The 24139-nt window shown below is 42.1% G+C and overlaps 1 protein-coding gene across 4 annotated transcripts in view; it reads right to left on the bottom strand.

Moving 5' to 3' along the window:
- The window catches only part of RNF213 (ring finger protein 213), a 130158-nt gene that overhangs the window by 62721 nt on the left and 43298 nt on the right, over positions 1–24139 (bottom strand). For all 4 annotated transcript variants that reach the window (XM_077166168.1, XM_077166170.1, XM_077166169.1 and 1 more), the window contains 8 exons: positions 21183–21272; positions 20319–20441; positions 12390–12570; positions 7982–8155; positions 7368–7517; positions 4422–5008; positions 2417–2582; positions 693–910 (listed from right to left, as the gene is read on the bottom strand). In XM_077166168.1, the coding sequence (XP_077022283.1) occupies positions 693–910; positions 2417–2582; positions 4422–5008; positions 7368–7517; positions 7982–8155; positions 12390–12570; positions 20319–20441; positions 21183–21272 (1689 nt within the window). The remainder of the gene's footprint in view (positions 1–692; positions 911–2416; positions 2583–4421; positions 5009–7367; positions 7518–7981; positions 8156–12389; positions 12571–20318; positions 20442–21182; positions 21273–24139) is intronic.

The following is a 24139-nucleotide window of genomic DNA, read 5'->3' as shown; positions in this document are numbered from 1 at the left end:
TAGCCACACACCCTGCTCCCCTTTCGAGGCCAATCTTTGCCTGGTCTCCCCCACCTCCCTGCAGTGAACCCTCCCGGGGGGCGACACTGGAACTGTGGAACTGGTATTGGCACCAGTTCTGTGGTCCCTGATGTCACTGAGAGAATCAAGGAAAAAACTGCAAGCAGCTGGGGCTTCATTTGGTCTTGAGCCTCTACAGCCCCACCTGGTTCTCCTCTCTCGCCCTCACACAAACCTGCAGGTGCCAGCTGGCCCAGTTTTGTGACCATGTCTCCCCTCACCAGGCAAGTCACATGGGACAAGTCTACCAGCACTCTGGTGCAGAGTTTCCTTCAACTTAAGTATATATTTTTCTCTGATAAAAAATTAGTATGTATTAACTGTGCAAAATACCAAAAAGTGTAAGGATGAATTAGCAATGACTACGATCTAGAGACAACCAGTGGTCACATTTTAGCATGTTTCCCTCTGGCTTTTATTTTTCCGTATATGTTTGGTACCGTGGATGCAATTCTGCATCCTGTGTTTTAGCGTAGCAAGAGTGAGAATGCATCTCCACAAAGAACCATGTTCTTAAACATAGTCGCGTAAAAATGGCTGCATAAAACCCACCCCTGCGGGTGCCAGCATTTGCACAATCACGTTTTAACTTATTTAGCTTCACCTGCTTTGGGGGCAGAAAGAAGACTCACCAGTTTCCTGGGCAGGTACGGGTCATTTTCCAGAGCCTTCCACAGCTCCTTCAGGTGTTCCATGAACTCATCGAAACCCGCACTGGCATCCAGCTTGTAGAGCAGAGGCGCATAGCCCTGCACGGCGTCGTGGAAGCAGGCGACGCGGTCCACGTCTATGTCGTTCTCCCCCGCCGAAATGGACGCCAAGTCCACAAACACCTTCAGCTCATTGATGTCTTAAGAGAAGAGGTGAGGTCAGCGTGGAAAGCCCCATGGGGACATCACCCTGACCCATCTCGGATACTGGTCTTTCGTGATGGATCTCTGGATACTCAGGGATGTATCCGCTTTCTGCTTTCAATAAGAATCTGGGTCCCTTTTCTTTTTACCACGGACCAATATCTAACCTTCACAAAAAAAACCCCAATGTCCCAGGCGCTGTTCCAGGCTTTCAAATAGCTGATTTCACTTACTCTGCACAAGATCCCCATTTTGTGCAAAAAGAAACAGCGGCTCAGACAGAAACACTATGCTGACAGTTATCTATTAAAAACAACGACAACCCTGCGATACATTCTGTACATTCTCTTTGGGTTCATTACTGATCAAAGCCATGAGTCGGGTGGACGGAGCCCACCATTGCAAGCAGGGAGCCACCAGGCGAGAGACGGAGCCTGCACAGCCTCGGGGGCAGTGCATGGCAGCCGGGCAAACCCTCCATGGCACACTGGTGCTGCCCTCTTCCCTTCCTCTTCTGCCTTCCTTTCCAACCTCTCCTTTGGTCACCACCTCCCCCCCCCCCCGCCCCGTGAATTAACTTTCACAGAGCCCCTAAGTCACTGAAGAGTTAAAAAGGACACAGAGCCCTGGCTGCAAAAGAAACGAAATGAGGATGTTGAAGTAAAATCTCCCGGTGGACAGAAGCTCTTCTCTCCTTTTGTCAATTCAACAGGAGGAAAGCCAAGGGGGGGCAGGATTTTTAAGACACTGTTCTCAGCTGTTCCCAGCAAGCATCCTCAGACTGAGAAAACAAGTGGCAGAGGAAACATTTATACCAGAACATGAGAAATACAATTGTTCCGGTAGATTCTACCCACGTGTGGTAATTAGATTCAGTTGTCAATTTGGCCAGGTGAAGGTACCTAGTTCTATTGCTGTGGACATGAGCCAATGATACAAGAACCTCATCTGCTGCTGATTACATCTGCAGTCAGCTAGGAGGCGTGCCTGCTGCAATGAATGATGTTTGACTTAATTGGCTGGTGCTTAAATGAGAGAGTGCAAGGTAGCACAGCCCAAGCAGCTCAGCATACCTCATCTCAGCACTTGCAGCTCAACCCAGGCCTGTGAAGATGCAGAAAGAAGTCACTCTGGGGAAAGTTGTTGGAACCCAGAGGCCTGGAGAGAAGGCCAGCCAAGATCACCCTATGCCTTTCCACGTAAGAAAGAACCTCAGTTGAAAGCTGCCTTTCCTCTGAAGAACTAACGAAATAAAGCCCCTTTTATTAAAAGCCAGTCCATCTCTGGCGTGCTGCATTCCAACAGCTAGCAAACTGGAACACCATGCTAAACGAACCACACTCTTGGCATGCAAGAAAAGAATATAGATGACGTCTCCATGCCCTTCACACAGCACATGGCCAAGGGGAGGGAGTTCCTGAAGGTCTGGGCTCCCCACCAGCCCCCTGGACCCAGCTGAAAACTCTCAGACCCCGGCTGGCTTCTCCCACGGTTAATTTTACCTCCGAGAGCCTCCCGGACCCAGCTGAGGAACTCCCTCCGCAGGGACAGCTCCTCCAGACACTGGTGCCGTGTCTCATTGATGTCCTGGAGCAGCCTCCTGGCCCGGATGAGAACCGGGCTGATCTGCTTCAGCTTCTCATGGTGAAAGCGTTCGAGGGCTTCGGTCTGCAAGACAAGGCTTTGCTGTGGCCCAGGAACGGCCAGCCAGAGCCCCTCCACCTCTGCACAGCGAGGCTGTCTGCCCGTTGGCTCGCTCCCTCCCCGGACCATGACAACGGGCAAAGAGAAGGAGCACCACATCCTCGAATGGACACGGGTTAGGATTTGTAAAATAGAAACTTCATTGTTTTTTATACCCGCCTCCCCCCCCCCCCCCCTTCCTGATCAATATCCCCCTTTGCTTCTGTTCTGGACACTTTCCTAAGCATTTTACATGGATTTTAAAATCAAATCCTCACAATCACACTGCCAGTTACATGCTGTTATTTTTTCCTGTTTTAGAGAACAAGAAACTAAGGGTCTGGGCTGCGACTTACCTATCGAAGGCTCTCCGGATGGGATTTAGGCTTCAGTGAGTATTATTCCAAATTTTGTGCGCTTAGGCACTGTCGTACCCGACTGCACTATAAACATAGGCCACAGCAGACCTTACACACACTTGTCTGAAAACCAGAGAGCAGAGACTCCTCCATTCTAACAAATGATTTATCACTTAGCTACTCCTGCCTAGAATGGGGAGATGTGGTTGGATAGCCAGCAAAATAAATTCAGTTTTTTCTTCGACAACTCACAGAAATCAGATTATTCTTTACTAATATTTGATGACTAAACGGATCATCACCCCATCCTAGATTTTTGCTCTTTGCTCTGACCCAAGCCAGCGCTCACCAGCCAATGAGCAGTTTCACTACACATAACCAAAGGTAAAAATGAAGCCCTCGGCCTATCCAGGCACAAAGCACAGTGCCCATGGGATTCCTTGGAGGAAGTGACCCAAATTATCCCATCCAGCTTTTCAACCCAGGAGTCTAAAGCAAAAAATGTTTATTTGGTACAACATTTATATTTTGACTAGTGCATTTCCTAATATAACTTATGTGGACAGATTAATTGAACACCATAAGTACATGGAACCTTGAGTAGGGCATGAGATTTTGTTGATTTGTCCAGAGTGATGCCCCAATGAATCCCAGAGTGATATGAACAGTGAATAAAAAAGTATTTGCAAAGTCCCCTTCAGGGCATGATGAGAAAGGGGGAAAATTCAACTTCCCTAAGTTGAATTCTTGATATTCTCACAAGCAGTGCAGACAACCAAAGCTATAGGCTGAGCCCCCAGTCTTGGGGTTTGTTCATATGAAACTTAATCCTACAAAGGATAGGTCAAGCCTACTTAAAATCAGGCCTGAGAGTCACTCCCAAGAGAACCTCTTTTGTTGCTCAGATGTGGCCTCTCTCTCCAGCCAACACAACAAGCAAACTCACCACCCTCCCCCTGTCTACGTGGGACATGACTCCCAGGGGTGTGGACCTTCCTGGCAACATGGGACAGAAATCCCGGAATAAGCTGAGACTCAGCATCAAGGGATTGAGAAAACCTTCTCGACCAAAACGGGGAAGAGTGAAATGAGACAAAATAAAGAGTCAATGACTGAGAGATTCCAAACTGAATCGAGAGGTTATCCTGGAGGTTATTCTTACACATTAAGTAGATATCACCTTGTTATCCAAGATATAATGGAGAGGCTGGAGGGAACTGCCTGAAACTGTGGAGCTGTGTTCCAGTAGCCATGTTTCTTAAAGATGATTATATAATGATATAGCTCTCACAATGTGACTGTGTGATTGTGAAAACCTTGTGTCTGATGCTCCTCTTATCTACCTTGTCAACAGACGAGTAAAACATAATAGAATAAAAATAAATAATAGGGGAACAACAAAAAAAAAACAACCCCGGAATCGGAGGCAGAAGCCTTCCCTAGGAGTCCCTGGCAAATAACTTACAAAGCTCAGTAAAGTGTGAATCACACTGAAGTCACCAGTCAGGCCCAAATTCTCCTTGACCTTCAAGATGACCTTGGCCGAGTCAACAGCCTGATGCAGGTGGTGGTATTCCTTGATCTGCTCAACTCGCTCGCTGACCCAGTCGTTTTGGAAATCCCTATCCACAGCGCACATGATCTGGAGGTCGTCGGCAAGGTCTTTGTATTTATTTACAAAGTCTTTGAAGATGGCATCGATTTCGGCAAAGGTGACCTCTCCCAACTTCAGGTCCTGATAAAGTTGCGCAAACTTTTCATAACAAGGAAGGTACAAATACTTATATACGTCTTCAAGTTGGATGGGCTCCCTCTCTGATTCCTCGTCAGGATTGTTCAGCAACTCGGCCGCTTCTTCCCAGAAGACCTGGAAGATGTGGCTGTCCTTCAGCAAGTCTACCTTTGCAGTTACTTTCTGGAGGTGGGGGCTCAGGTTGTAATATGTTCGAAGCACAGAGTGTGAGGAGGTGGGCTGCCTCACCATCACGACGTCATTTAATCTTTTACCGTTAAGGTCTTCTGCGTGTTTCTGTGCGATCTCTCCAAAGTCCACTTTGGAAACCATAAAAAAATAAAATGTCAGAAATCAAACCTCTAGTCACCATATCATCTTATTTCACTATGGCAGTACTTACTGTCCTTGCTTCTCTAAGAAAACTGAAGTGGATACTGGAGCTTTTGTCCTCAGTAGGAATTCATAGGTCTTTACCTGACCCCAGGAGCTTGCCCACCAATTTTGATAAAGAAAGCATTGCAACTTCTGGGGAAGGATGAAAACATGCATCTACTTTCACTTCCTCCCCAAATCCCACCGAGGAGAGAGATTTTTAGAAGTCATACAGCTACAAAAACAGTAAGCATAGAAAAGACGAGAGGAGCAAAATTTTAGACGTTGGAAAGTAAATGACTTATAGGGCCTGGGAACTTTCTGGCGGGAGCTGAAAACCAACCAGATCTATATCACAGAATTCCCTAGAAGCCCAGAAATTGATTACAGGTAACAGATACCCAATAGAATAAAGGCAGAGGCTGTGAACTTTCCCTACTTATTTTCCCCTTGGCTCCCAGAAAACCCTGGCTGCCAAGCCTACACATCCCAGACAGGAGAATAAAAGTCTTTTCTGGGGAATCTGACCAGTCCAAGAGAAAAGACTCACAGATACAGACCAATTAAAAGGTCTAGGCATATCACCCGGTAAGACAGTACAGGGCTGAAATGCCCAAATCATTTTATTCAGAGTTTTCTATGAATTTTTTAGGCCACTCCTTCAATATAAACAGACCACGGAAAATTTCCAGACATATGAGGAAAGTCTTTAACATGAAAGACAGATACCAAGACAAACCAACAGATAAAAGCAACTTAGGGGTAACAGTTGACTGCAAAGAAAAGAAAACCTCTAAAACAAAAATATCACTTATTATCTCAGAGTGATAAGAGCCTGCAATCATGGACAAGGGAAGGATCATTCAGAGAAGCAAAAGAGCTCCTGTAAATTAAATATACATGAGTGTTTAAAGGAAGCATTCAACAAAAGCCTGGATGATCAAGTTGAAGAAATCTCTTAGAGCCAAAACACACACACACACACAACCAAAGAGATGGAAAATAGGAAAGAAAAATTATGAAAATTAGGTGACCATTCCAGGAGTGCCAATATCCAATTAATATGAGTTCAGCAAGAGGAAAAGGAGGGGATTGTTGCTTCTTACTCTGACCCAAGCCAGCTCTCACCGGCCAACAAGCAGTCTTGCTATATATAACCCTTCTCCCCTTGAGACCCCTCATTTTGTGAATGAAATAATTCAACAGAATTTCTAGACTGGAAAAAAACACCTAATGTCCAGCAAAATGGATGGCAGATAGATCCATGCCAATTATTATGGAATTTCAGAATAGGAGGGACAAAAAGATCTCAAGAGGTCCCAGAAAGAGAAAAAAAAAAGTCACATTCAAAGGATCAATAATCAGAATTACATCCAACTTCCCAACAGCATCACTGAAGAGACAATGGAACAGGGCTTTCAGAATTCCAAAGGAAAATGATTCCTAATCTGTAATTTGATACCTAGCCAAATTATCAATCTAGCATGAGGGCAGACGTTTTCAGACATGCATGGTGTCAGGAATTTAACCTCCTGTGCCTCCTTTCTCAGGAAGGTAAGAGAGGGTATGTTCTATTGAAATATAGAAATAAGAAAGAGGAAGTCAAAGTTTACAGGAAAGAGATCTGGGAGAGAGGGGATGACAGCCCCACTTCTGTTCTGGGAGCCTCCTTCTGAGAGATCAAACTGATTGTCTCGAGAGGAAATCTAGATCTTCAAAGAGTGTGTTTGGGATTTATTTCTGATTGGGATCAGAAAGAAATTCATTGCACATGAGAAGAGAAGAATTATAATTCTAGGAAATAAAGTTTGTGTGAGAAACACAAAACAATCACCGCCTGCTTCAAGGCTGAGTTGCACGCAGTGCCGTCACTCAGGTGTGGTCATGTAAACCCCAAATGGTCACCCTCCTAAAACTGTGATATGACTGGGAGCAAAGGGAAGGTTACGTATGTAGGGCACAGATTGGAAACATAGATCTAATATCATCATTTTCCACAACCTGAAAACACAAAGTGACACTCAAGCCATGTTATTTCGAAATAGGGAGGTAAATACCAATAATAATAATAATAATAATAATAATAATAATAATAATAAATATCTGAAAGTGAAATCAATTCCCCCTAGAAATAAAGAAATGCATGTGCATGTACAACTTCATTAAACTTTTAAACAAAAAAAAAGAGCCTTCCCTCCCAAATAAAGCCCTGCTATTGTCATCAATGTTTATTATATTCTCCTCTACTAACCCTTGTCCCCTTGAGACCCCTCATTTTGTTTATTAAATTCTTAAGAATAGCACCTTCTATCAGATGTTTCACCTTCTCACACAACTTCAGGAGAATACCAATCTGTCTTTTTTCTCTCTGTAGAGTTACTAGTTCAAGTTGTCTCCAGGTAAGCACTTCCTTCAGATTATATTTTTGCTCCTCAGGTGGAAGGCTTTTTCCCTCTGGAAAAAGCAAAAAGCAAACAAGGAAGCCAACAGATCAAGCAGGCCTACCCCTTCCCATAGCAGCTCATTTCTCCCAGCTCCCTCTGGACACAATCCATCCCCTCCGCTATGGGCAGAGTGAGGAGCGAGGGTTTACTGAACTCTCTCAGTAGGGTTGACGCAAGGGCACAACAGCATGGAATAAAAATAGACCAAGTACTCTTTTTTGCAATTATTTCATCACTTTCCCCTCCTTTTTTGGGGGATCAAACCAGATCTCCTGCATGGTAGGTGAGCATTCTACCACTGAACTTACCTGTGCACCCCTCCTATTATTTTCCTGAGAATTATAAGCTACTCCCTGTCAAGTTACTGGCAAGTAAATGCTACTCATTATAAACACTAACAAGATCACCCCTTGACTAGAATGCAAACACATATTCCCGACCCTTCTAAGCCCCTTGTATCAACCTGCTACTTACTTAATTGCCAGATGCGGAGAAACCGGTTCCAGTGTGAGATGATCAGATTTAGTTGTCTGATTAAAATAGTTCCATTTAGGACGTTATCAACAACGGTTGTCAACACGGAGTCAGCAACAGCCATCAACTTCTTGCCCTCCTCCGTAATATTTGCTAATATTTTCTCATCAGCTCCTGGTCAGGGTTAAGAACATAGTTTAATTCTCACAAGCAGTGGGGACAATCAAAGCTATACACTGAGCCTCCAATCTTGGGGTCTGTTCATATGAAACTTAGCCCCACAAAGGATAGGTCAAGCCTATTAGGCCTAAGAGTCAGCCCCAAGAGAACCTCTTTTGTTGCTCAGATGTGGCCTCTCTCTCCAGCCAACACAACAAGCAAACTCACCACCCTCCCCCGTCTACGTGGGACATGACTCCCCAGGGGTGTGGACCTTCCTGGCAATGTGGGACAGAAATCCCAGAATGAGCTGAGACCCAGCATCAAGGGATTGAGAAAAACTTCTCGACCAAAAGGGGGGAAGAGTGAAACGAGACAAAGTAGCAATGGCTGAGAGATTCCAAACAGAGTTGAGAGGTTATCCTGTAGGTTATTCTTACGCATTAAATAGATATCACCTTGTTAGTCAAAATGTAGTAGAGAGGCTAGAGGGAACTGCCTTAAAATGTGGAGCTGTGTTCTAGTAGCCATGTTTCTTGAAGATGATTGTATGATGATATAGCTTTCACAATGTGACTGTATGATTGTGAAAACCTTGTGGTTGATGCTCCTTTTATCTACCTTATCAACAGATGAGTAAAACATATGGAACAAAGAGGAATAATAGGAGGAACAAAGGTTAAAATAAATTTAGAGTGAAATCCTGGTGATTGGTGAGGGGGAGGGGTGGGGGGTATGGTATGTATGATTTTTTTTGTTTTCTTTTTATTTCTTTTTTTCTGAATAGATACAAATGTTCCAAGAAATGATCATGATGATGAACATGCAACTATGTGATGATATTGTGAATTACTGATTATATATGTAGAATGGAATGATCAAAAGTTATGAATTTTTGTTTAGTGTTTTTTTTTGGTATTTAAAAAAATAACATAGTTTAAACAGTGGACCCCCCAATTCCCTTCCCACCTCATTTCTTTAAAGTATGGGAATTCTCAATAATTTGCCCCAACTTAATTCACTCATGGGGTTTGGGTTTTATCCAAATCCATCTCCCAAACAACTTTCTTGTTCATGAAGATTAATCCCCACATCGGCTGGGAGAAAACGATTTTTAAACCTGCATTCCCCACCCTCCCCTTTGCTATACTGAATATCTTTCTTAAACTACACGGAATGTCCTTTGAAATTCCTTTTATGTTGAGAATTCCTGCAATAGAAGAATGAACTACATTGCACCAGGAATGCGTTTCATGCCTGCTCGGACAAGAGCTACCTGCAAAACAGCTCTCAGGAGGTGTTTTCATGACAAATGGAAACATCAGTGTGAACTTGGCTACTGGAGGGGAGAAGATGATTTTATGTTCTGCAACTCATGGCTATCTTGCAGAACTTGGAATGGGAATCTGGGGATCAAGTTAGAGGGGAGAATTTTTAAATATGCATAGTTAAATTACCAGAAGATTCGTATAATATTATGAGAAGACCAAGTTTATCTGTGTTATAAAAAACAAATATGAGTTCCCAGAGCCTGCCCATGTCAAGAAAACAAAACAGAACAAAACAACCAAATATGGGGCAGGCCATGGTGGCTCAGCAGGCAGAGTTCTCAACTGCCATGCTGGAGACCCGGGTTCAATTCCTGGTGCCTGCCCATGCAAAATTAAAAAACAAAAAAATACATAAACTTCCCCATCTGGGGATTCCTGATATTCTTGCAAGCAGTAGGGCCATCCAATTCAACAAGCTGAGCCATCGACCTTGGGGTTCGTCCCTGTGAAAGATTCCTGCAAAGGAGAAGCTAAGCCTACTCACAATTATGTCTAAGAGTCACCCACAGAGAAACTCTTTTGTTGCACAGGCATGGCCTCTTTCTCAAAGCCAACTCAGTAGGTGAACTCACTGCCCACCCCCCTACCTGGGACATGACTCCCAGGGGTGTAAATATCCTTGGCAATGTAGGACAGAACTTCTGGGGATGAGCCTGGAGGCCGAATCATGGGATTGAGAAAGCCAAACAGAGTTAAGAGGTTATCCTTATGCATTATATAGATATTCCTTTTTAGTTTGTGGTATAGTGCAGTGGCTACAGGGAAGTACCTGAAACTGTTGAAATGTATTCCAGTAGCCTTGATTTTTGAAGATGAATGTATGAGTATATAGCTTTTACAAGGAGACTGTGTGATTGTGAAAACCCTGTGGCTGAAGCTTCCTTTATCCAGGGTATGGACAGATATATTAAAAAAAAAAAAAAAGGATAAAAATAAATAAATAATGGGGGGGATAGGGGAAAAATTTGGGTAGATTGCAATACTAGTGGTTAATGAGAGGGAGGGGTAAGCGGTATGGGATGTGTGGGCTTTTTCTTTTTATTCTTTTTTCTAGAGTGATGTAAATGTTCTGAAAATGATCATGGTAATGAAAACACAACTGTGTGATGACATTGTGAGCCACAGCGCACTTTGGATGGATTGTATGTGTGTAAAGATATTAAAAATACTTTTTAAAGGGAGTGCAAGAGTAGTTCAGTGGCAGAATTCTTGTCCGCCATGTGGGAGACTCGGATTTGATTTCTGGTGAATACACTTGCCCCCACCCCAAGAGAAAAATTCAACAAATGGTGTCGCAATAATAGGCCGGTCACATGGAAAAAGAATGCAATGTGACCCCCACCATACAAAAAAAAATTTTTTTTAAACAAATACAGCAACAGCTTTACTCATAACTGCCAAACCTCAAGGTGACCAAGATGGCTTTTTGTAGGTGGGTGGGTAAACCAGCTGGCCCTTCCGTAGAATGGAGTATCACTTAGCGACAAAGAGAAACTGGCTAGGAAGCTACGGAAAGACATGGAGGAACCTGCAATGCCTTTTGCTAAGTGAAAGAAGCCTGTCCCAAAAGGCTGCCTACTGCAGGGTTCCAACCAGGTAACACTGTGGAAAAGGCAAATGATAGAGGCAGAAAAAAGACCAGTGAGTGGGGAGAGAAAGGGAGAGAAAACAGGTGGAGCCTGCAGAATCTGGGGGGCAGTGAAATTGTTCTGGGTGACGCTGTACTGGTGGATACACAACGACATTTCTCAGAACCCACAGATCTACACAACCCAGGGAACTCTAATGTAAATTATGGACTTTTGTTAATAATTTGTCAATTTGGTTCATCAGTTGTAGCAAAAGTTACCACAGGGATGCAAGATGTTAGTAATAGAGAAAATGTGTGTGTGTGTGTGTGTGTGTGTGTGTGCGTGTGTGTGTGTAAGGGGTTGGGAGTTCCATGCGCTATGCTCCGTTTTTCTGTGTACCTAAAATTGTTGTAAAAATAAGTCTATTCATTTTAAAAAGCCCACACATATACTACTTTCAATCAAGTAGCTTTTAATAATCGACACAGCACTCACCTTTTAATGGTCTTATATTTCAGTCCCTAACTGCCTCATCACGTAGGGGACTTAGCTATTATTGTCTGTCCCAGTTATCTGATGAAACTGAGACTCAGAATTATCTATCTGGGATTTTTAGTTCAAAATCCAGTACGCGGAAAAAAAAAAATCCAGCGCACAGGCGGTGTGATGGTGGCACAGCAGGCAGAGTTCTCTCCTGCCATGCCGGAGACCCGGGTTCGATTCCCAGTGCCTGCCCGCGCCAAAAAAAAAAAGAAAAGAAAAAATTCCAGTGTATTTTTACCAAATCTGAACATAACCTGCATATAAACTTGAATCTAGAGTCTTAAGGACCACACTTATCTCCTCATTTTTTTATCACGGAATACTTGGGGCCTAAGGAAGAGGTGGAAGAATCAAATAGTATTTAATTTTCTATAAGGTCACCAGTATCAGACTAAAAATCCACAGATTTCAGAACAACAGAGCCAGACACAGTGGGGTTTGAATTTTAGCTCCTGGTACTTGTTTTCTTTGAGATCTTGGGTAAATACCATTCCAAACCAAGCTTCAGCTTCCTTATCTAAAAAATGAAGTCCTCAAGGAAGGTTTGCAGCACTGTATGGAGGAAGCTTTGTGAGCACAGCTGCTGACATGCAGGACGTATCCAATGAACCATGGATTCCAGTATTAGTTATTATCAACCATTCAAGATATTCTGAGCCTTCCTGGCTCCTTCCATCCAAAGTGCTTCCTTTACCAAACGTCAGCCCCATTGAACACTGTCAGGTCAAATTCCCTACCCTCATCCCTACACAACACCAGAAGGACACTAACTTTGGATGTTCCCAGCACATCCCATGAACATACCACACAGTTTGAAGAGATGTTTGACATCTGGCCATGACAGCAGGTGCTTGAAAACCTCATCCAGATCGCACACAAATTCCCCATGGTTTACGGGCCAGGACTTGGTGATCACAGCAGACATAAGTGTGCCAAATTTCCGCCAATCTTGACAGGAGAGTCCATCAAGGATGCTGGTCTGAGACTAAAAGAAAATCCACAAAGAGAAGAAAATGTAACAGTCTAAAAAAAAATTGGTTTGCCTTTAAATAGCAGAAGTCAATGACCCATCCAAAAGCATTTTGGAAATCTATTATAACTATTTGGAAATTTATTATTAGAAGCCACCACTCCCCCAAATATAAAATAGAAAAATACGTAACATTTCTCAGTGCATTTCCATTCCCTTTATGCTGGTTCTGTTTACTTAAGAGATTAGCATCAGAGGCGTGAAGACATGCACACAAATACACAGCAACACAACCCACAAAGCACCTTTCCTGCCAGCTCCCTGCCAGTTTCCACCTTTTTCCTGGCAGTTTCACATCATGAAAAATTCCAAATGTAATATGAGAGAAATATTAACACATACTGCATGTACCTACAAAGACCACACCCATTTTAATTCTCTTTCTGATTCCCCGGCAAGGAATTTCTCTTCTTTCGGTTCAAGGCTTTCACAAAACATTTCACCTCTAAGTAGTAAAAAATAGTTAAGGCTAACTTATAAATTGATGCTCTCTGATGCTTAGAAGGAAAAACAAACTTTGCCAAGCACCAAGTTAAAAGAAGCATGCCCACTATGACCAAATGGGATTTATCCCAGAATGCAAGGTTGGTTTAATATCAGAAAACCAATTTTAATACATCAACATTAATAGAAAAAAATGACATCATCATCTCAACAGAAGGATGTACTGGTTTGAAACTGTTGTGTGGCCCAGAAAAGCGATTGCTCTTCAGCAGCACAATTTGGCCATATGTACACACCATCGTTCACCAATCTACTTCTCAGTCAGTGTAGCCATTAGCCAACTGCATTCATTAGGCATCATGTATAATGCCCAAAGTCCACAGTCCATCAGCACTCTCAATTTTAGATAATTTCATTGTTCCCAAGAGAAAGATAACCAATAAACACACTCTCACCATAGAGGAAATCTAAACCTTCTCTTAATTTTTGTCCCTCCCCCCATTACTTACTCCTGCTGTTGCTTTGGTACTGCTGATGTTTTCCTGTTAAATACCGCCCATAGCAAGAAGCATTTGATTTTGAGGAGTTCCCATTTATCTATTTTTTCTTTGTTGCTTGGGCTTTCAGTGTAAAATTTAGGAAGCTACCTCCTATTACTAGGTCTTGAAGATGTTTCCCTACATTTTCTTTTAGGAGCTTTACGGTGCTAGTCCTTATACTTAAGTATTTTATCCACTTTGAGTTAATTTTTGTGTAGGGTGTAAGATTGGGGTCCTCTTTCATTCTTTTGCTATTGATATCCAGTTCTTCCATACCCATTTACTGAAAAGTCTATTTTGTCCCAGTTCAGTGGATTTGGAGGCCTTGTCAAAAATCAGTTGACCATTGATTTGGTGGTCTATTTCTGCACTCTCGATTCTATTCTATTGGTCGATGCTTCTATCTTTGTGCCAGTACCATGCTGTTTTTACCACTGTGGCTTCTTAAGTCAGAAAGCGTTAATCTTTCCACTTGATTCTTCTTTTTTAGGATGCTTTTAGCTATTCAGGGTCTCTTTCCCTTCCAGATGAATTTGGTAACTAGCATTTCCAAGTCTTCAAAATAGGTTGTTGGAATTTTGATTGGTATTGTGTTGAATTTGTAGATCAATTTGGGTACAATTGACATCTTTTTTTTTCCCCATTTATTTTGTATTATCAAACCAAAACAACACACAAACACGAACATTCTTACCATACAAACATTCCATGTATCGTGTACAATCAATGGCTCATTCTCCAAAATGTTTCCTCTTTTATAGGATTCCAGTAAACTAATAAAGACCAACCTGAATGGGTGGAGATATGTCACCACCTAATCCAGCTTAATAACCACTCTTGACTGAGTTACATCTCCAGGGAGATGATCTAATTACTGTTTCAAACATACAGTACTGAATATGGATTAGAAGAAACAGTTGCCTTTACAAAATGGGATTAGGATTAAAACATGGCTTTTCTAGGATATATATATTCTTTCAAACTGGCACATTACCATTGATTCTTATCTTTTGAAATGTTTTTATCAGAAAAGCATGTTGAATTTTGTTGAATGCTTTTTCAGCATCAATCAAGATGATCATGTGATTCTTCCCTTTTGATTTGTTAATGTGTTGTATTACATTAATTGATTTTCTCGTATTGAACTATCCTTGCATTCCTAGTATAAATCCCACTTGGTCTTGGTGTATAATTCTTTTAATGTTTTGCAGGATTCATTTGCTAGTATTTTGTTGAGAATTTTTGCCTTTATGTTCATTAGGGAGATTGGCCTGTAGTTTTCCTTTCTTATAGCCTCTTTACCTGGTTTTGGTACTAAAATGATATTAGCTTCATAAAATGAGTTAGGTAGCATTCCTCTTTCCTCAATTTTTGGGAAAAGTTTGAGCAGGATTCATGTTAGTTCTGTTTGGAATATTTGATAAAATTTCCCTGTGAAGTCATCTGGCCCTGGGCTTTCCTTTGTAGGAATATTTTTGTTGACTGATTGAATCTCTTTACTTGTGACTCATTTGTTAAGATCTTCTATTTCTTCCTGAGTCAGTGTAGTTTGTCTGTGCATTTCCAGGAATTTGTTCATTTCATCTAAGTTGTCTAGTTTGTTGGCGTATAGTTGTTCAAGTATCCTCTTATGATTTCTTTTATTTCTCCAGGGTCTGAGGTAACATACCTCTTTTCATTTATCTGTTTATTTGCATCCTTTCTCTTTTTTCCTTTGTCAGTCTTGCTACTGGCCTATCAATTTTATTGATTTTCTCAAAGGACCAACGTTTGGTTTTATTGATTCTTTCTACTGATCTTTTGTTCTCCCATTCATTTAACTTTGTTATTTCTCTTCTTCTCTTTGCTTTGGGGTTAGTTTGCTATTCTTTCTCAAATTCCTCCAGTTTAGCAGGTAAGTCCTCAATTTTTGCTTTTTCTTGTTGTTTAATATAAGTATTTAGGGCAATAAATTTCCCTGTCAGCACAGCCTTTGCCACATCCCATAAGTTCTGACAATCCGTATTCTCATTTTCATTCATCTCCAGATAGCTACTGATTTCTCTAACAATTTCTTCTTTGACCACTGGTTATTTAAGGGTGGGTTGCTTAATCTCCATATATTTGTGAATGTTCTCATTCTTTGGTGGTTATTGATACCCAGTTTCATTCCATTGTGATCAGAGAAAGTGCTCTGAATAATTTCAATGTTTCTAAATTTATAAAGCTCTGTTTTGTGCTCCAGCATATGATCTATTCTGGAGAATGTACCATGAGCACTAGAGAAGAATGTTTATCCTGGTGTTTTGGGGAGCAATGGCCTATATATGTCTGTTAGGTCTAATTCATTTATTAAGTTATTTAACTTCTCTATTTCCTGGTTGATCTTCTGTCTGGTTGTTCTATCTATAGAGAAGAGTGATATATTGAAGTCTCCTACTATTATTGAAACATCACCATTCCCTTCAGTTTTGCCAATTTCTGTCTCGTGTACTTTGGAGCTCCTTGACTGTAAGCATAAACATTTGTGGTTGTTATTTCTTCTTGGTGAATTATCCTTATATAAATATACAGTGTCCTTCTTTGTTTCTTTTGATATTTTCACATTTAAAGTCTATTTTGTCCAATATTAGTATAGCTACTCCTGCTTTCTTTTGGTCACAACTTGCATGGCTCTTTGTCCATCCTTTCGCTTTCAGTCTATTTGTATCCTTGTGTCTAAATAAGGCTCTTATAAGTAGCATATAGTTGGATTATGTTACTGAATCCATTATGCCATTATCTTTAATTGGTAAGTTTAGGCCACTAACATTCAAAGTTATTACTGAAAAAGCATTTCTTGAATCCATCATCTTAACTTTTGGATTTTATTTGTCAGATCTATATATTCTTTTCCCTCTTTCTCTTTTTATCCTTTAAGTTAACCTTACTGGTACTCTTCACTTCTGTGCCCTCCTCTAGACCTCCTTTTCCTGTCTTTTTTTTTCCAATTGGCAAAGTTCCTTTAGTATTTCTTGTAAGGCCAGTCTTTTGTGAACAAATTCTTTCAGGATTTGTCTGTGAGAATTTTAATCTCTCCCTCAGTTTTGAAGGGCAATTTGGCTAGGTACAAAATTCTTGGCTGGAAGTCTTTCTTTTTCAAGATGTTCTTTAATCCTCATTCAATACTGATGGGTGGGATCTTTTTTATTAAGTTGTTTCCATGGAGGTGTGATCCACCCAATTGTTGGTGGGACCTTTTGATTAGATGGTATCCATGGAGATGAGTCTTCACCCATTCAAGGTGGGATTGCTTACTGGAGTTCTTTAAAAGGGAACCATTTTGGAAAGAGCCCAAAGAGCTGAAAGGGCCAACATAAGACCCAGATGTTTACAGATGAAGAAAGAAAATTCCCCAGAGAAGCTGTCTGAAATGAGAAGCCAAAGGACCTTCCCAGCCCTGTGCCTTCCCAGCCGATAGAGGTGTTCTGCACCCGTCGGCCTTTCTTGAGTCAAGGTATCCTTCCATGGATGCCTTAGTTTGGACATTTTATAGCCCTGGAACTATAAACTTGCAAATTAATAAATTCCCTTCATAGAAGCTGTTCTATGAATGGTATATATATTCTGATATATTGTATTCTGGAAGCTTAGCAAACCAATACAATGGAGAAAAAACATTTGACAAAATCCAACACTATAAAAACACATAACAAAGTAGGGAACTTCCTCAATCTGGTAAAGCATATCTATGAAAAACCTGCACTTGCTATCATACTTACTGATGACAGACTGGATGCTTCCCACCCCCCCAACCCCTGCCCCTCATAAACAGGAACAAGGCACAGCTGTCTGCCATGACTACCTCCTTCTAATACCATACTGGATAAACCATGCAGGGCAATAAGGCAAGAAAAGTAAATGAGACATGCAGATTGGAAAGGAAGAAGCGAAACTATCTATATTTGCAGATGATATGATCTTGTATATAGAAAATCCTAAGGAATCTGCTAAAATACTATTAGAACTAATTAATGAGTTCAGCAAGTTTGTAAGACACAAGATCAATGTACAAAACTCAGTTGTATTTCTATACACGTGCAATGAATGTGTATTAGTGAAATTAAGAAAACAATTCTACTTACAATAGCACCAAATAGAATAAAATACTTGGAATAAACTTAACAAAAGTGCAAATCTTATACTCTGAAAATTACACAGTATTGTTGAAATAGAGGAATATCTAAATAAATGGGAAAACATCTCATTTTCCTGGATTGGAAGAGTTAACATTTTAAGACAGCAATACTTCCCAAACTTATCTACACAATTAGTGTTGTCCCTGTCAGCACCCAGCTGGTGACTCTGCACAAATTAACACATCATTCTAAGATTCATCTGGAATTGCAAGGAACCCAGAATAGCGAGAACAGTCTTGAAGAACGATAGCATAGGAGAACTCATGCCGTGATCTCAAAACTTATGACAAAGCAACAACAAGCAAGAGAGTTTGGCACTGGCACAAGGACAGACACACAGAGCAATGGAACAGATCTGAGAATCCAGACATAAAACCAACATCTGTGGCCAGCTGACTTTTGACAGGGATGCAAAGACCATTCAAAGGGGGAAAGAACAGTCTTTTTCAACAAATTGCACTGGATAACTGGAGAGCTACATGCAAAAGAATGAAGTAGGACCCTCACACCTCATACCATATCCACAAATGAACTCACAATGGATCGATGACCTAAATATAAGAGCCAACAACTAAAATCTCTTGGAAGAAAACATAGGGGTAAATCTTCATGATCTAAGATTCAACAAAGGAATCTTAGATATGACAACAAAAACGCAAGCAACAAAAGATAAAAAAAAAAAAAACCAGATAAATTGAACTTCATCAGAATTTAAAACCTTGTGCTCCAAAGGATACCATTAAGAAAGTAAAAAGACAATCTACGCAGGGTGCAAGGGTTGTTCAGTAGTAGAATTCTCGCCCGCCATGCGGGAGACCTGGTTTCAATTCCCAGCCCATGCACCTACCCCACCCCCCAAAAAGATTTTCAACAAATGGTGCTGCAATAACAGGATAGTCATATGGAAAAAGAATGAAATGTGACCCCCCCATCATACAGCATACAAAAAAAAAAAAGATAATCCACAGAATTGGGAGAAAATATTTGCAAATCACATATCTGAAAAGAGGCTTGTATTTAAGAATATATATAAATAACACCTACAACTCAATAATAAAAAGACAAATAATAATTTAAAAAACAGGCAAAGGATCAGAATGGGTGAAATGTATGGTATGTGACTTCTATCTCAAGAAAGTGTTTTTTTTTTAAAAAGAAAAGAAAATCTTATAAAAGTTATGTACTTAAAAAAAATTATAACCTCTTGGTTTCCCATGCAGAATGATTCCTACAACTTGACAGGTCTCCTGGCCAGTATCAGGTCCAAGCCTTTCTCGGACCCTGAGATGTCCAGTTAGAAAGCGCAAGCAGGGACACAGGTCTGGGGAGTATCCGAGAGCATGGCATGAGCAGAGAGCTTGGCCACATGAGACAAAGTAGGAAGGACAATTCTCACATGAGACAGCTTCTCAGAGGCAATGGGACACAGTCTCTTCCCACTTTGCAGAAAAAGACAAAGTTAACCCGTAGCATCTTTTTCTAGTTTACCGATTTTTCTCCCATACATGTTTTGTGCATCTTTGGACTCTTCTGCTCCTTATCTGCTAACCATGTGTTAGCAGACACTCGAACAGGTTGTCACAAAAATAAAGTGGACATTTTGGGAGCTGCCTGGGAGATTGTCTGATTCCAGGTCATATGGCCACTGTGGTTTTCCCTGCATGTAACATCCACCTAGTAGCATGCAGCCAAGCAGCTTGTGGTAGTTAGATTTAGTTGTCAACTTGGCCAGGTGAAGGCACCTAGTTCTGTTGTTGTGGATATGAGCCAATAGTATGTGCACCTCATCTGTTGCTGATTACATCTGCAGTCGGCTAGGAGGCGTGCCTGTGCAATGAATGGCGTTTGATTTAATTGGCTGATGCTTAATTAAGAGAGACTCAACGTAGCACAGCCCAAGCAGTTCAGCATACTCATCTCAGCACTCGCAGCTCAGCCCAGGCCTTTGGAGGTGCAGAAAGGAATCATCCCAGGGGAAAGCTGTTGGAACCCAGAGACCAGGAGAGAAGGCCAGCAGAGATCACCCTGTGCCTTCCCACATAAGAAAGAACCTCAGATGAAAGTCAGCTGCCTTTCCTCTGAAGAGCTAATGAAATAAATTCCCTTTTATTAAAAGCCAATCCTTCTCTGGTGTGTTGCATTCCGGCAGCTAGCAAACTAGAACACAGCTTTTCAAGGCCTGGGCAGAGGGTACCAGATTTCGGTGTCATAACACAGGCCACAGAGAATACCTAGTACTCCCTCTCGTTGGTGTGAGAGGATCTTAGAACCAACAGGCACTTAACAGCCTTTACCCAACTGCTGTAAGAACACAGCTGTAGGGCGGGCCGTGGTGGCTCAGCGGGCAAAGTGCTTGCCTGCTATGCCGGAGGACCTCGGTTCGATTCCCGGCCCCAGCCCATGTAACAAAAACAGAGGAACAAAAATACAATAAAACAAGAAAATGTTTAAAGATGTTTCCCTTTCTTCCTTCCTTCCTTCCTTCTCTCTGTCTTTCCTTTAAAAAAAAAAAGAACACAGCTGTAAACCCAAATACACTGTCCAGGTAGGAGCGGAGGGTTACCTGGCAGGCTGAGCTCACGGCTTCTAGAACACACTTCTCAAAGGTCTTGGCCACACTGTCTTTGGAGTTTGTGCGATCCCAATCAGTAGAGCAGTAGGCAGAGATCTGTAAGAGAGGTCTTTCCTGCAGAGCCAGAAGATGAGACAGTAAGCGCTTTCAGATGCTGCACTCTAACACTCAATGGATTAAAAATACCCTGCTTCTTTTTTACTTTCCTACTATTTTATCAATTTCCCGGTATCTGAACATTCTCGCTCCCTCATGCTAAGTATATCCTCCCTGCCCTCTACCATCAGCCCAGCAAGACTCTGGAGGACAGGACCTAAAATTAAAAGAAGAGTCTCTTTTTCCACTTCATAGGAAAATCACTTGACCCAGCATCTTGCAAAAACAGGAAAAACTTGATCAATAAATAAGTGGCTTTTCCTTAATTCTGTTTTCCTAAAACAGATCTGTTTGCCAGTTACATATAAAACTCTTGCGCCACGTTGAAAGTGAATTTTCCTAGGGCCACGGGCCTGAAATTGGAATGAAGGGCATTTTTGTGTTTTTCCCCCACTCGTCACTCTGTGCGCTGAGACTCCCGTCTCTTCCAGGTAGAGCGTCTCTGCTGCACATGCCAGGCCCCGGTCCCTTGTTCTCCAGCTGTCCCAATAAAACCTAGCGAAGTTCATCTGGGATCTAACACCTACCCCGAATCAGAAATGACCATACGAAGTCCTGACGTATTTCACACCCGGCACGGGAGGGCTGCCTCGAAATGCAGAATTGGTACCTACTTGTCGTTCCTTAAGCATTGGTTTTCTCAGACTTCCCTTCACCCTGAGAACTGCACCCCCACACCCCACCTGTCTGCCGCAGTACCTGTTTGAGCCTCCCTTCCATATCTCCCAGTAATGACTCCTGCCAGCCACAGCCCGCGGGAAATTTTATCTCCACCATTTGCCTCCAAATCTGCAAAACGCAAGCAGACATGACATCGAAACCACATTATGTTATGAGAAAAGAAAGAAAGACCAGATGATAATGTGGAGGGCACTGGCCTCTGAGAAACCCACCCCCCCTCCAGGTTCTGCCTCCGTGGCAAGTCCTGCCACCCACCTTAGCCTCGTAAAGCCAAGGGCACTGACCGGCCTGGTGACCACTCACATCCTGTGGCTGAGGAATCAGCTTTTATTCGGAAAGGATTTTCCTCCAGCCTTTTCATTTGAACCTTTTGAAAGCTACATGCAAGCTGCAAGAACAGCACGAGTGCATGTGGATTCCCCCGTTGTTAGCTGTGAACACACCCGCTCTCTCTCATCCATTTGTGCTCTCTCTTCAGTCTCTCTAAGCATCTTCCCTGCTGAACCATTTGAAGGTAAGCGTGGACAGCACGCCACTGTGCCCCCAGCTACGACAGCGGGCGCCTCCTAACAATGAGGCTCTGCTACCAGATGACCCCCAACGGCGCCACTCAGGACAGCGAAAATCAACAGGAAGCTCTCACCGAAGGCGCCCCCTTCACATCCCCCCAGTTTCCACATCACAGCTTTACCTCTGACTTTCTGGGTCCAGGCTCTAACCCAGGTGTACAGATGCCATTTAGTCATCACGTTTCTTTTCTGGAAGAGACCCCCAGTCTTTTTTCCCCCACCCACCCCCTTCATAAGGTTGACAATTTTGAATAGTTCAGGCCGGCTGTTCTGAAGACTGTCTCCCGATGTATCTTACGGTGTCCTCATGATTAGATGCAAACGAAATAGCTTTGGCAAGAATACCAGCAGGTTGAATCAGATGAAAATGCAGTTTCTGTAGGTCAAATGTGGTCAAATAACAGCAATTTCACACAGACGCGCTTAATGCATGCCTGCTCGTGGGGCCCCAGGAGAGCATGGAGCTGGGAGGCCCTGGGATTGCTGGCGGCTAGGTCTTTGGCTAAGAATCCCCATGTGTACACGCCCAGAACCTGCAGGAAAGTCCAGTCAAGGATAAAGAGAACTCTAAGCAGGTGACACTGCACATTCAACAACCTGAGTGTCAAAAAATGGCTTGGGAGTGGGCGTGAGTGTGAGGGTAGTTCAGTGGTAGAATTCTCACCTGCCATGCAGGGGACCCGGGTTCGAGTCCCAGTCCATGCACTTTCCCCAAAAACAAACAAAACAAAAATTCAACAAATGGTGCTGTGATAATGGGTTACTCACATGGAAAAAGAATGAATCGTGACCCCACCATACAGCATACAAAAAAAAATGACTTAGGACTCTGCTCCAGGAGCCTTGATTCTTGAAGATGATTATATAATATAACTTTTACAATGTGACTGTGGGATTGTGCAAACGTTGTGTCTGATGCTCCTTTTATCCAGGGTATAGACAGGTGAGTAAAAGAATATGGATAAAAAAATAAACAAATAATAGGGGGAACAAAGGGTAAAATAGATTAGGTAGATGGAAATACTACTGCTCAATGGTGTATATGAGCTATTTTTTTCCTTTTATTTCTTTTTCTGGAGTGATGCAAATGTTCTAAAAAATGATCATGGTGATAAATACACAACTATGTGATATTGTGAGCCATCAATTGTACACCATGTATGGAATGGATACGTGTGGAAATTTGTCAATAAAAATATTTTTTAAAAATGGCTCAGGAGCTGTCAACCTTCCAACTTCTCGAATATAGGGGAAAAAAAATAAAGGCACAAGTTCTCCTTTGGAGAAGCAGTCTTTTCCGCTTTTTTAATTGAAATGTCAGCTGTGTGGGGGAGGGGAGGGAGGAATATATGGGAACTTGGTATTTTCAGCATGGTTTTTCTATAAATCTACAACTTCTCTAATTTTAAAAGAACATGTCGCCTGTAGAGTGATATTTGTGACTTTGTGAATATTTGGCTCCCCGAGAACTTTTTACCTATCCAGTGAAACATTCTTGATGATTTTCACCTGGGTCGATTATTGCTGCTTTGTTACAAAATGATGATTTTCCAATTGCTTTTATTTCTCCTACATTTGCTACTTGGCATTCTTTTGTTAAAAAAAAAAAAAAAGAAGGTTCCTTTTCCTTCCCCTTCTTTCCTTTAAACCTATGTTTAAAGTATCAATGAATCAAATCATTTAAACGTATGTCTAAGGTATCAATGAATCATAACCCGTTCCCACTGTAATGTACTCTGGTACTCAAATTGGCCCCTATTTGGCCCATGGGAGTCCCCTCAAACTAGCTTTCTATAAAAAATTTAAAAAAAAATTTTCTTTTTAAATAAACTTTTCACGTTGGAAAAATTTTAGATTTATAGAAGTGCTGCCAAGATTGTACTCTTCATCCGATTTCCCCTAATGTTAAAATCTTATGTAAACACGATATTCGTCAAAGCCAAGAAATGGGCATGGAGAGACTGCTGTGCACTGCACAAGACTTCCTCCAGGGTCACCGTTGTCCCCCGACGGTCATTTTCCCATCACGGGGTTTCCCCCAGGATGCCACCCCGCCTGGTGAGTCATCACACGCTTCCTGAGCCGCCTGGCACCATCAGACACTCCGGGCTCAGCCTGTGCTTTTCCTGCCCCACCTCTGGGTCAGCTGCCTCTTCAAGGAGCTTGGTCTCTCTTGGTGGGGGACGGTATTCAGAGGCCATGACAGGTGTCTGGGTGCCTATCAGTTGTTTCCAGTGGTTAGAGATGAGAGCTGTTACTGAATCATGACTCCATGCCGCTGGCTCTGATTCCACCCATACCTTGGGGTTCTTCTCCTCTTTCCCCTCTTCCAGATCTCCCTTCTTCCACCATGAGAACCCCAGCACCTCAAAGCGAGGCATCTGTTCATTTGTTCAGGCTTGTGAT

Source organism: Tamandua tetradactyla, chromosome 6, assembly GCF_023851605.1.
Source record: "Tamandua tetradactyla isolate mTamTet1 chromosome 6, mTamTet1.pri, whole genome shotgun sequence".
NCBI lineage: Eukaryota > Metazoa > Chordata > Mammalia > Pilosa > Myrmecophagidae > Tamandua > Tamandua tetradactyla.
Note: the sequence above shows the minus strand (reverse complement) of the source record. Positions and strands in the feature narration are given on the sequence as shown.